Source organism: Onychostoma macrolepis, chromosome 25 (assembly GCF_012432095.1).
Source record: "Onychostoma macrolepis isolate SWU-2019 chromosome 25, ASM1243209v1, whole genome shotgun sequence".
NCBI lineage: Eukaryota > Metazoa > Chordata > Actinopteri > Cypriniformes > Cyprinidae > Onychostoma > Onychostoma macrolepis.
Genome location: NC_081179.1, coordinates 21,614,327 through 21,628,703, shown reverse-complemented (window position 1 = coordinate 21,628,703; position 14,377 = coordinate 21,614,327). Strand labels below are relative to the sequence as shown.

At 36.3% G+C, this 14,377-nt stretch overlaps 1 protein-coding gene across 2 annotated transcripts in view; it reads left to right on the top strand.

The window, feature by feature from the left end:
- The window catches only part of ankrd27 (ankyrin repeat domain 27 (VPS9 domain)), a 37,813-nt gene continuing 23,436 nt past the window's right edge, over nt 1–14,377 (top strand). For both annotated transcript variants that reach the window (XM_058767391.1, XM_058767390.1), the window contains exons 1-10: nt 1–167; nt 4,179–4,301; nt 9,816–9,926; nt 10,032–10,188; nt 10,351–10,505; nt 10,990–11,049; nt 11,143–11,196; nt 11,288–11,353; nt 11,518–11,594; nt 11,864–11,991. In XM_058767391.1, the coding sequence (XP_058623374.1) occupies nt 4,200–4,301; nt 9,816–9,926; nt 10,032–10,188; nt 10,351–10,505; nt 10,990–11,049; nt 11,143–11,196; nt 11,288–11,353; nt 11,518–11,594; nt 11,864–11,991 (910 nt within the window). In that variant the 5' untranslated portion in view covers nt 1–167; nt 4,179–4,199. The remainder of the gene's footprint in view (nt 168–4,178; nt 4,302–9,815; nt 9,927–10,031; nt 10,189–10,350; nt 10,506–10,989; nt 11,050–11,142; nt 11,197–11,287; nt 11,354–11,517; nt 11,595–11,863; nt 11,992–14,377) is intronic.

The following is a 14,377-nucleotide window of genomic DNA, read 5'->3' as shown; positions in this document are numbered from 1 at the left end:
TTGGCTACCGCTTCATCGAGTTCATCCCTGATTGGTCGATCTAATTTCAGTTTAATCATCAGTTTGTGCTGCTGAGGATAAGTTGCCTGAAATGTTTCTGCGTTCGCTGACAAACTCCAGTAAATGTTCTGTTTACCACTTTACCACCCTGTACACAATTATATGAGGTAAGCTTAACCTCCTTCCTCTTTCATGACTGCGTTATGGTTAAATCTTCAGTGTTGTTGTTCTCTTGTTTTAGAGCTGTTAGCAATAGCAAGTCTCAGGCACTGACACAAAATGAGCCCTAATGTTAGCACTCATATTGCAATTGTTTATATTCTGCATCATCGAAACGTGTATGTATACACAAAGAATCAGAAATAAACAAATATATTGTTTTGCTCAATCATTTTTCCCATACAGTTTGTGTTTTATTAGGTTTTGCATATGGCTAGTTAGCTCCGGTTGCTATTTCCATGGTCTGTACAGCATGTTTTATTAAGCGTAACGTGTTAAAAAATAAATTATATGTGATATGAATCAGCGTCATGCTCAGATCTTTCATATGCATGTCATATACATAAATATGTACACTTAGGTGCTAAAAATATGTTCTGGTTTGACGGTTTTGTATTTGAGTCTTCTGATGTTATTTTTTCATTGAATTGTGTTTAGTTTTATGAAATATAAGAATTTCTAGAGTATGTATTGTAACGAATATTAGTGTTTATAATGAATACAGTATTTATGGTTGAACAATATGAACATAAGGGTTGTAGTAGTCATATTGATTTGCAACGAGGCACGTGATTGTTGTGAACTGAAACATCGCCAGTTTTCAGTTTGCTGTATTACTGCGAAGCAGCATTATTTAATTAGAGGGGGAGGACTGCAATTTAAAAGTTTTGAGTGAACATTAACTAATACATATACAGGGTGTTAGTGTGGATAGTTGAAAAATGGACACCAATACTTTGGGACACCAATATTTTGGGTTGAAATTTGTATATGAGAAAATATTTTAATAAGTCTTAACTGGTCTGTTCTCACCATGTTTGGAATTTTTTTTTTTTTTTTTTTGACTTGATGGTCTATGACAGGGGTATCGTAGGGCCACTGTCCTGCAGAATTCAGCTCCAATCACAATCAAATGCAACTGAACCAGGTAATCAATTTCTGTAGGAGTGCTAGAAATTTCCAGGCAAGTGTGTTGGAGCCACACTCTCCAGGGCTACGTTTCCCAAAAGCATCGTAAGCCTAAGTTGATCGTAGCTCCATTGGTTTCAATGGGTGTACGATGTACTTAAGCTTATGATGCTTTTGGGAAACGCAACCCAGATCAGTGGTTTTCCAGAAGCTAAGTGACACATGTGATCTCGGAGGTCCATTAGCTTTATGTATTTAAGTTCTAGGCCACAGAGTGACTTGTTCAGTGGGACTGTAGTCACTTGATAATTGAGATAGAGGTAGATTGGAGTGTCATGTGCCTAAACTTTATTTGTATTAGAAGCATATACACATGAAACTAAAGAGGTCCAAAGATAGAGCCATGTGGGACTCTGCATGTCATTGAGGTTCACACAAAGCAGCCTATGTTAAAGGGAAAGTTCATCCAGACATGAAAAGTCATTTATTCACACTTGTAAATTTCAAATTTTCATGACACTCTGCAGAACACAAAGAAGACATTCTGATACAATGTACATTTTGGTTACAGTCGGCTTCTATGGACAAAACACTGAGACTTTTCTCAAATTAGCCTATCTTCTTTTACATTACACAGGCGAAAGAAAGTCATACAGAGTTGAAACGACATAAGGATTGATAAAATTATTGACAACAATTTCCACATTTTACTTTTGTGTTTTTTGCAGTGCAGCCAAATGACCTTTGAGGGCAGTAAATCACATGTCATATAATGTTATGGCAGTTACCCATTTCAGTTTTGTCATTTTAAATCAATGTTTTGTTGGGATCATCTGTGACCTGGTGTTGGGTCAATAGTTCAATCATTTTATTTGGAAAGGCATGTCCCATTGCCAGTGTATTGAATACCTGGGAGCCATGGCCCAGTTTAATGTTGACTGGAAAACACGGTCGACTGAACTCCTTGCAAGGATCACAGGAGTGTGGTTCCCCCTCAACCCAGTTTGTTATGGCCTGGAGGAGCAGATCACATGGCAAATTTCACATTCTTCAGGGTTTCATCAGACAGTCATCTGGGAAATCTTCCCATGATTCCCAGAATGAGGGGTGGAGGCCTGACTCTGGAATATTGTCAGACTTTTGGCCTTGACCTCTCAGAGCGGCCATGTGATTCTTTAATCTTTGCCTGGACACCCTAAGCCTCTTCATCTTCATGGCTCTCCTCTTCCTTATCCGTCATTTGAAGGGTTTGAAGATGAAATTATTTCTTGTGTCGCAAACTCTCTTTAACCACCATAAATATGTGAGTAAAACTTTGGCAGAGTCTTCGGCAACTATTGTGTGATTTTACCTGTTGTTTGATTAAAACTTAAAGTTCATAGTTATAGGTAAATAATGCTCTTCTTGGTCTGTTTTTTTTGGGGGGGGGTGGATACGGTATGTCTCGAACGTGTTCTTAACAGGTTTTGTGTTATAAAGTCTATAGTCTTTTTGGTCACAGTATGCAAGATGCATTTTAAGGAAGTGAGCAGAATAGACTGTATTTATTTCCCACTCAGAACATAGTGGGGAATTCCTGCAGTGAGATTCTGAACCAAGACTAGCTCAAAAATACAACTTTGAGCGAAAATGTCTTAGATGAAATGAAGACTAATTTCGAACTGAGGTAGAAACATGTGTTGTGGCTTTAAATGTTAATGTCTTCTTCCTCATTATCCATCTGAATAAAGCTTATTGTAGAGTGATTGGCCTCCTCATGGTCTCTCTGCCTCTATTTACATGGATACGGTCATGTTTACTGTACGTTGTTTTGTACGTGTTTTTAATTTCATTTTCAGGATGCCCTAATGAGTTCAGCTGAAATTCATCTGATGGGGCAGAGAGAGAAAGAAGACAGCGAGGAAGAGAGCCTTTTTGTGTCTCTCTGTTTGTTTGTAGAGAAATGTGCGTGATGATAAATGGTTGCTTGTCTCTTAAAAACTCACTGGCACAATGCTGGTGTCATCTGGCTGGTCGCTAGGGTGTTGTTTGAAGCATTATGTCATTACTAAGGTGTATGTAACACTAGCAGCTCTGATCATGTGACTAAAAGTGTCAGTCTTATTGGTTGGCCTGTTTGCTTCGCAGTGCAATGGGAAAAAATCAAATAAAATATGGAAGGCCGTTACCGCCACTGAATGAAAAAATTAAAAAGGAAAGGTATAATTGCCTTTTTGACTTTTTCCCTCGCACTTGTGGCTACATCATCTTTTTTTTTAAATTCAAAAAGTCCGAATTGCGAGATGTAAAGTTGCAATTGTAAGAAAGTCTTTCCTCAGAATTTGACTCTGTAACTCGCAATTGCGAGTTTATATCTCACAGTTCTGAGAAAAGAGGTCAGAATTGAGAGAAGAAAACCAGAATTGCGAGGTTATATCATGCAATGCTTACTATAGCTAGCAATGTGAGTTTATGTCTCACAATTCTGAGAATAAAAAAAGTCAATTACGAGATGTGAATTTACAGTTGTGATTTTTTTTTTTTTTTTGCCTGTTTTTTTTTTTTTATTTAGTGGTGGAAACAGGCTTCAATATAGATTAGAACGCCTCTCCATTAAAAAATAAAAATAAATAAAAATGCAAAGAAAGAAACAAAACAATAGTTTGGTTGGTCTGAACAGATGCATGAATATCTATTCTTTTAAGTTTTTATTGCACCACATTTTTGTTCTGAATATTCATCTTGGTCTTAATACTTATGAATAGGGGTCTGTTTAAATCACTATTCATAAGTGTGAACGATCATAAAAGTCAAAGTCATGCTTGTTTTGGCAAACACTGTTTAATATTTGAAAAAGAGATTAATGGAAAAATAAAAGAGCTTTTTAAAGTTCAAAATACAATCAGGAGAGAAAACGTAAGCTGGGCAAAAATGGTTAGTAATGCTAATCCACTTTAGTTCAACCCCCACATACTTTGACATGTCTAAAATTCCTTTTCACCATATTTTCAGGTCTTTCTTTCTCTTTATGCATTTCTTTTTGTACTCTCCTGTCTCCCTGTCTCTCTAAGGAACTGGAGTGCGGGACACATATGGCTGTGTATGATGAGAATATCCTGAAGAACCCTTTTTACCAGGCCCTGGAAAAACACAGACCGGATCTGTGCAGCAGGGTGGCAGAACTCCATGGCATTGTGAGTCTCTCACTTCCACATTTCTCGTGTTGGTATTTTTAAGTGGTATATATTTGAATGGCAATACTGTTTAAACTCCTATTCATTTACAGCTTTCAGACAGTGCAAAAATGAATGTTGTTTGTTTGTTTGGAGACTGAAACGATGAACAGATTTATTTGTGGAACATAATTAGTCATGTATTCATTCATGTGACTGTGGTCTGTTCACATGTGGTCAGAAAGAGATTCTGTGTGTATGAACTGATTGTTTTATGTTAGAAGAGGTTCTGTGATCCAAGGAATGATAACAATATTATGATTGTGCTTTATTCTCAAACTCTCGGATTTAACTAAAATTTAAATCAATTCTTAAACTTTACCTAAAATATCACCATATAACACATGCTATGTTGTTCTGGATATCAGCACAATTGTTTGTGGTGTTGATTATTGAATTGATGCATAAAAGCAATAAGTACATTTTTAGCTATTTACATTTTACAAGTTAAAGTAACTTTTTTTTGTTTTGCTCCACTCACGGAGTGCTGCAGTCATGACATATTTTTGAGGGCCAACCTGGAAATTAGCAACACCCTGGTTACCTCGACAAAAAGCCAGTAGGATTTTTCTCTGACTTTTGAGGCAAAAAATGTTCTGTGACCAACAGAAGTTGATTCTTACAATTTATTTATTTATTTTTTCATCAAGATAATCTTCACAAATAAACTCAGCTTGTATGAGTTTTGAAGTCTAAATACAATTGCCAGAGGTTTAAAAACTCAAGTTAAACATTATATTGAGCTTGTGTTCATTTGAGCTTCTTTAATTCCAGGCTCTTAACCCCCAAAAAAACTTTAATTTCGGGTTAATGGATGCGGAAATACAAAGATGCTCATTTCCAGGTTTTAGGATTTGATCCTTCAGCGCTCTATAAAAATAGATCCGAACTAGGGATGGCTCGATACCATAATTTTGGCTTCGGTACGATACCAGAATGTAATACCTCGGTATCGATACCATAGGTGACAAATATCCAGCCTCAAAACATAAGTGAACTGAAAACAATTTTATTAAAATAATAATAATAAAAACAGATTCATATCTTATTACCTTTGTATCAAACCGTAACAAAAAACCTACAGGGAATATAGGCTACATTTTGATATTGGAGAAAAAAATATATATAACTGATATAATAAAATGAAAATATATTCAAATCTTCTTATCTTTTCAGTTCAAACGCATAGTGCAAACAAAATGTCTCAAAATGTAACAAACCTACCGGAAATATAGGTTACATTTTGACTGAGTTTGGAGGAAAAAACAAAACAACTGAAGTAACGCAATTAATGCAACAAATGTTGCTTTATTGTAAAGTGTTATTCTAACAATCAAAGTAACATTCAAAATCACGTTTTTATTGCTCTCTCTCTCAGATTGTTTTCAGATTTCAGCCTCAGATAGCCAAAGAAAAAGCATTAAATATAAATCTCACTCGCTCTCTCGGCTGCTTTATATTAGTGGTCGACAGCGCGGCAGAAACATTCCCTTCATATTATTGATATTAAAATTAATATAGCAAAACTCTTGCTTAATTCAAATTCAAGTAATATTCGATTGTATGAAATGCAAGTGCATATATTACGTGACCAAAACTTCACTGGTACTAGCGTGTCACACATGCACATTTGCGCTTACTGCATCACATCTGTATGTGCGTTGATCAGTTGTAAATAAAGAAGTTAAAATTAAATCTGAATTTATGAATGATGCACTCACCTGTCGATCTCTTAATTCTCTGAAAAGATCAGGATGAGCAAGCGACAAATGCTTAAAAAGGTTTGATGTGTTGCCTCCTGTTTTGAATGCAAAGTAATGCCATATTTCACTTCTACTGTTCTCTTTATTTATTAATTTTGGGTGCGTTTATAGAGTTTCATCTGTTTGATCGCGTTGTTCTGTTGTCACGTTTACCGGTTGCGGAGCAATTTGGGAAGCACTGCCACCTACAGGTGCACTTCGCAACAGCAGCGTATGAAATACCGAATTGAGCAAAATTATGATATTGTACTGTTTGAAACATAATCTATACCGGTAATTTTCCAGTACCGGTATACCGCGCATCCCTAATCCGAACAAAGCCAAAGCAGGATCAACCATTGTTTGTTGGTATAACACACAGTGGTAAATCTGAATTGGTCGAGTGAATAATTCAGTGAATCACTTGGGAATCACATGGTCACTTGTCACCACCTACTTGTGTAACAATTTAACCTGCAGAAAGGTTCACCAAAAGAAATCCCACGCACTGACAAGTCGAGATGTAACAGTGAAATGTCCCAGTGATGTTGGATTGAATATCAGCACTTTCTGGAACACTGCTCAACCAATTAAAACCACTGACCAAAACCAACTGCTGTATAAAGGCCGTTTCACACTGAGTGCGAGGCGAATCGCAGACGAACGGTGCTTTCACACAGAGCACAAAACGATTGATCGCCTTCTGCCAATTCACGCCTGCATGCTAGGTGGCGCCGACCAGCAATGCATTTTTTCCTCATGTGGCCTATGTATCTCGTATATGGCTTTTACATTGTTTACTGCTCAATATGCAGCATTAAATTAAGATGAATAACTTTTGGTTCTTCATCAGAAACACTAAATATCCATAATGCTTACAAGAATACATCTGAAAATATAATTAGAGGTACAATTAGCATCAAGCTGCATTTCAGAATGTATGTAATTATTATTGTTTTTGATCAAACCCCACTTTAAACCATTATCAAGTCCTTGTAAGAACTTCTGATTGTGATCTAAAATGGACTTTGATTCTATAATAGACAGACACACACTCTTTGAATGTTTTAATGGACTGAACGCTACCTGGTTGTCATTTGTCATAAACATCCTTTATTGTTATAAATACCATGAGCTGCATAACAACATATACAGAAAATATATTGTCATTTGCTTTATTTCATGTGTAAAAAAGTGTTTCTCAATTTTTTTTTTTTTTTTATATATACGGAAGGGCAAGAGATATGATTACATGATTGACAGATCTTGAGTGAACGCATTCTGACTCATAACACTCACACACGTGGAAAAAACGGACGGTGCTCTTCAGATCACATAATTCAGCTGAGAATTAATAGTAAATATTATTACTCGGCATCCACTCTCTCAGAATACTCTTCGTCTGTGTTTGTTTACACTGGTTTTGGAAACATCACCACCACTCTCAACTTTTTGTACAACAGCAGCTGCTCCTGTCACGTGATCTTAACTCAAATCTGATTGGATGGCCAGTTTCATCGCAGAACGACGGGGGAAAAAATCGTCGCTTTTTCGTGCCACGAATGATCACGCCTGGTGTGAATAGCCCCATTAGGGATCTGTTGTTTCGATTCTAAAGCATCATCATGCTGAACATTCGTGCCGATTGTTTGCGTTCAGTGTGAAAAGGCCTTAATACTGTGTAATTGAAGTCAATTGCTTAACACCCATAAACTGCTTCGAGTTAGACTAAAGAACAATATTTCTTGAATTGAATAGACTTTAGTCAGGGTAGATTTTACATGAATGGAAATTAGTCTGGGGAGTAGACTTTAGTCTTTTCCAGTTGCATTCACTGTATAAAGCTCCTAGATCACATGGAGTTTTTGTCTACTAAAAGTATTCTGGAACAATGTTATGTCGGCTGAACAATTGGAATATTGTTAAACAGTACAATTCATTTAACCCACTGTACTCAGCCTTGTTTTCATTCCTGACAAAAATGAAACATGGCACTACACTGACTTAGGTCTATCAATATTAACAAATAGTACTATTTATTGAATGTTGGAGTCTCATTTCAGTTGTCATTATATCAAAGGGTGATAAAACACTATTACGTTTTGATATAATTTACTCACCTAAATCCATATTTGTTGTTCTAAATCAATATGGCTTCGTCTTGTGTGAACTCAAAACAAACATTTAGTGACAATATATCAAAAAAGAGGATAAAACACACCAGAAAAGAAGTTCACAAGACCGGGGAGCTGTATTTCGAAACTCCCCAAGGAAGGAAGAGTGCAGTTACACCTTTGTATGGTGAATTTCCGAAGGTGAAATGCAAGGACCTTCTTAGCACGCAAAATTTAGAAGTTGTTGCATTAAAGGAGACATATTATGCCCGTTTTTATAAAATGTAATATAAGTCTCAGGTGTCCCCTGCATGTGTCTGTGAAGTTTCAGCTCAAAATACCCCACAGATCATTTATTATATAATTTTGAAAATGCCTATTTTGAGTGGAAGCAGAAACGGGCTGTTTTCATGCCTGGCTCTTTAAATGCAAATGAGCTGCTTCTCCCCGCCCCCTTTTCCAGAATAGAGATGCACCATTACAACTCGTACCTGCTAAAAACTTCTGTTTTTGTTCTGATTGTCATGTTTATCGCACTGAAATCATGCATTTTAAAGCCTGTTAGTTTAAACTTATGATATATGGTTTTCTGAGTGCACACATCCGAAGCACATGGACAGAAAGCGGCTGTCACTCACGGCATGGGAGTACTAAACTTAAGTTCTCATTCACACACAAGTTTACGTTAAAGGCACACATAAGTTACAAAAACAGTAATTTATGTCTGTGAAGGTAAACAGCTGGGAAATAAATGTTTATTTTAGATCTAGATCTGTGTGGCAGCAGCAATATAGAGTAAATAAGTCCACTGCTCTCTTGTCTCCTCTGAGGCTGGGACTCTAAATAGTGTTCTGTGCGCATCTGTGCAGCCAAAGACAGAACAGTTAGCATGTCTTGCTCAAACTTTCGCCATGGCTTTAGAGCTGGTACACAGTTGTCACTTGCAAAATCAAAATGACGGCATGGGTAGAAACTTACAGATTAAGGGGCGGTAATATTATAATGAGTTCCCTTTGCAACGTCAAAGGTATGATATTATATGATATTCATATAAGACTATAGAAGAATAATGGTACATTTAATAAGAGTAAAATACAGTATATGTCTTTTCTACATAAAAATTTGATTTTGCACGTTACTGTTAATAAAATAAATTTTGTGAGCTTCCCAACTCAAGCTGAGTGCTTTACTGTCAAATGTGTATAAACATGAAATAAACAAGAAATGTAAATGTTATATTTTTAGTAACTGCACTTATTAATGCAAAACAGTAGTAATTTTATCATATCATATATACATTTGTCATATTTGTCATTTTTTTGTCAAAAAAAAAAAAAAAAACTGCGCATTGTAATCTCTATGAGTTAAGTCTTTATTATCAAAGCATTTGTCTGTAATACAGTTAAAATGGGGAAAATATATGAATGATTGCATTGCATTTAAGGTGTGGCCCTAAATTTTCTGCTTGTGCTCCTAAAAATTTTCAGTCAGGGGCTACAGTGCTCCTAGCAAAAATAGTTAGTCTGGAGCCCTGAATCCTTAAACTAAGTTAGGATTTTTTGCTACCTAGGCTGGTTTTGTTATGTAGGCTGCTATTTATTGTGTGATGTTTGTTTTAGATTCTGGTGCCGTGTTGTGGAAGTTTACCAGCGGGCTCTATTACAGCATCTCAGTTCGACGGATACGTGCTTCAGCCTGCCGAACAGGGTTACCAGACGCTAGATGGAAAGGTATGTAAAATCCCACATAAAATCTCACCGAAGTTCTATCATCAGAATTGAATTTCTGGATGTTGTCTTTAACCGAACAGCTGTGTTTTGTGACATATCTTCCAGGAAGTGTCTATAGACAATAACCAGGTCCGGCTGGGTGCAGGGTTTCCCAATCCCACCTCCATCCCCATCCTGTTTGAGGAGACGTTCTACAATGAGAAAGAGCAGGCCTACAGCATACTGTGCATCGCACGGCCCCTTGACGCTAACCACAGCCCTGGTAATTTGATAGTCATTGAATGCAATAGCATCAAAAATTCAGATTAGTGATTTATTGACATCTTGTTGCAGCATGCCTGGTTAGGTTGAGGTGGAATAATGTAAATGTATTGTTTGCTGGACTAATGTTTTGATTCTGTTTCTCTTTCTTCAACTTTTGCAGAGGAGTTGACTACTGTTTTTGCTCCGTACTGTCTGAAGAATATCGAGGATGTGAGGGAATTCTTGGGCCGCCATGCTGAAAAACTGGACAAGTTTGTGGCCACCTTTTGCCACTCCTTTAAGGAACAAGAGAGGAAGGGCCTTCGACATCAAATAGTGAGACAAACTCTTCACATTACGTAATTTCTTGCTTTTATCCGCATTAGTGTTAATCAGAGCCTGATGGCAGAGATTATTCATTAAGAGAAGTTAAGTCTCATTGCAATATTATTTGAAACCCATCATAATGGGAAATTTTGTGTAGCACTACATCATAAAAACTAGATCTTTTAGAACACATTTGAGACTGTTTGTGTCTTATTACCAAATTTTTTTAAATGGTTTGGATGGGCTTAATAGGCTGGATGTTGATGCAGATTTTTAAACTCTATTCAAGTGCGATTAACAAGCTCCTGATTAGATTTTGATTTGATTCTGATCAGTTTATTTAGGTAATACAGGGCTTGATGCTGCCCAGACAGAAGCTCCAAAAGTCAGATACAGTTTATTGTATTACCAGGAAAAAAAATCACACTCTATATAACTCTTTGTATTTAAGGTCATTTTATTATTGATTTCTTTTTCTCACCCGATCCTTCAGGACTCTGTAAATACCCTTTACACAAAATGTCTTCAGTTGCTGTTGAGGGACTCTCGCCTGGTAAGCAGTTTTATGAACTTCAATACTTTAAAAAACTGTAATACTGATTCTTAACTGAATTGTAGCTTATTATGTACAATGTCTCAATTTCAGAAGATTTTGGCGAGACAGGAGATACAAATGACTCTACTCAAACAAGCAGTGGAGGTCAGTTAAAAATGCACCGCTTTGTTGTTCTCTATCTTTTAAACGTATAACTTTGACAAATTTGTTTATCATTTCTTTCCTCCATTTTCAGATGTACATACATCATGGCATCCATGATCTACTCTTTAGTTATGTGGGGACTCTTGAAGCAAGTCGGGTACTGATTTACCATTAATTAACTCATTTTCACATTAATGAGTGTGTTTATACTACATAATGTTTGTTTGTTTAATTATTTATTTATTTAAATGTTGTAATGATCTGTATGGCTGCTGTAAAACGCATTATTTCCCTTTATTAAAGTGCTGTTTATCTTGACAGGATGCGGTGTTCAACAAAACAACACGGTCCTTACAGGAACTGCAGCAGAAAGAGCTTGGTGTGAAGTCAGAGTTCAGGTGAGCCGTTCTATCACTAGGTGTTTTTAATTAAAGTTTGCTAAGCCAAATCACTACTACTATTGTTCGTTATTAGAGAGCTGTAGACTAACATTGAAGTAAGGATCTGAGTCCAGAATATCACAGAGACATGCAAAATGACAGACAAAAATCTGGCATTACTGTACCAAAATGTCTGTTATTTAAAACAAGCGTTTTGAAAAGAGTATAGAGACTATGCAAGAGTATTAAATGATCTAGTGATTATTTGTCACTTTTCTCTTATGTAGTATAAATATTCCTCGTGCTAAGCGGGAGTTGAGTCAGCTGAACATCTGTACGTCTCCCCAGCAGAAACTGCTCTGCATAAGGAAGGTTATTTTAACCATCATGCAATCAACCAGACGACGAGATACAGGTGTTGTGACCACAAACCTTCCTTTCTATCATTGTGTGTGTGTGTGTGTGTGTGTGGGTTTGTCAAAATGTCCTCTTGCTAACCGGACTGCTTCTGCACGGCTCCTGTAACTGGATTAGACAGCGTACGCTCATTCCCGAACAGTTAGGCCTCTGTTTCACCCCAGTCTTTAGTTCTCATGAGGCAGAGCCCTGGCAGAACAACAACACCTCCAGTATGTTTAAACTAGAGGAATGCTCTCCTAATGTATGTTTGTCAAGCAGCTTGTTTAGTCATTTTCCCAATTTTGCTAAAATAAGGCACTGAAGGCAGACAGAAAAACTGTGTAGGTCTGGCACAAGAGGTTCTGTCCATTTTTATCTTGTTCAGTGCTTGTTTTCTTCAGGAAATATTTTATTAAGCACACATATTATGCCTTATTTAGCCTTGTTGACAATTCTTTGTAATATGTCCAGGCATTATTTTATTTTATTAATACCATAATATAAATTAATATTACTCATCACTATAATACAGTGTTAACTTTGACAGCAAATTTTTAATTAGTTTTAGTCATAGTCTTTTGACTAAAATGCCATTTAGTTTTAGTCATATTTTAGTCATCTGAATTGTTTTTAGTTTTAGTCTAGTTTTAGTCGACTAAATCTACAGCAAATTTAGTCGGCTAAAATCTAATGGGTTTAGTGCATTTATTAAGCATTTCTCTAAAATTTCCGAACTCATTATATAGGTTTGATATTAAGGTTTTATCGTTATAGACTGTGATTTAACTGCGGTGACGCACAACATGCCTTTGTTAAAATTAAATAAAACCACTTCTCATAAAGAACAAGAACATGGTCTTCTTTTTAATGAAATACCAATGGTTATATAGGCTAATTATGCATTCTTTATAACAACTTGTTTACCATATTCTTCATTCTTTCAAGCAGACATATTTATTTCTATAAATAAAATTAGATTAATCTTTAGGGCTACTAAAGTGATTCAGTCAAGAGCAGTGAGTGATTTTCTGTCTTTCTTTTGTTGCTTGATTAACATCAATGACTCGGACAATAGTGACTAAATTAGGCTGCTGTCCCTTTAAAACCGAATGCACGGATGCAATGTACTGATACATGTTCTCCCTACTTTTTACGTTCACTTAAGCAGAATCAACTGTGTTTATGTGCGTACTCGTCAAAACGGACATTTCGACATCATTTTGTGTATATTTCTCCGTTCATGCGACGTGAAAGCGTACTTGCGCACTGTGAGACGCACTTTCTGTGTGTGTATGCTTCAGAGTCTGCGCTCAGAAAACCGGACCGAATTGAGTTCTTTCTTGCGTCGTCAGATTTATCCATATGCCTGCTCTTCTCTTACTCCCACATATTGACTTTTTTTTTTACGTTTTATGCACCGTGCAGCAAGTGTATTTTAGCTTATGTCCCGCCGGTTCATATGTTCGCATCTAACCTCCTATGCAGCAGATTCATTTTGAATGAATCTCTTCCCAAATCGTCCCTCCCTAACATTTTCGTCTCGTTTTTATTCTTTGACGTATATTTCAATAGATTATTTGTCTAATTTGTCATAATTTTTGTCGTTCAAAAAGAGTTTTGAAAAAATGTTGTTGACGAAAATTGACAAATTATTCATCAACGAAATGAACACTGCTATAATAATAATAATAATAATAATAATTGCTGTACTGTATTTTATTTATGCAGAATTAAATTGAACCTAATCATTTTATTAAGGGCTAATTGCCATGATAGTAATGTAAGCAATGCTCCTAAAAAAGGCTTATCTTCTTTACAGAAAATAAATACATACATGCATACAACCCGAATTCCGGAAATGTTGGGACGTTTTTTAAATTTTAATAAAATGAAAACTAAAAGACTTTCAAATCACATGAGCCAATATTTTATTCACAATAGAACATAGATAACATAACAAATGTTTAAACTGAGACATTTTTACAATTTTATGCACAAAATGAGCTCATTTCAAATTTGATGCCTGCTACAGGTCTCAACATAGTTGTGACGGGGGCATGTTTACCATGGTGTAGCATCTCCTCTTCTTTTCAAAACAGTTTGAAGACGTCTGGGCATCGAGGTTATGAGTTTCTGGAGTTTTGGTGTTGGAATTTGGTCCCATTCTTGCCTGATATAGGTTTCCAGCTGCTGAAGAGTTCGTGGTCATCTTTGACGTGTTTTTCGTGTAATGATGCGCCAAATGTTCTCTATAGGTGAAAGATCTGGACTGCAGGCAGGTCAATTCAGCGCCTGGACTCTTCTACTACGAAGCCATGCTGTTGTAATAATCTTGTACATTACTTACACTTTATCCTCCAATTTGATACTGTTAAGTGTTTTGACACAATCTGTATTGTAAA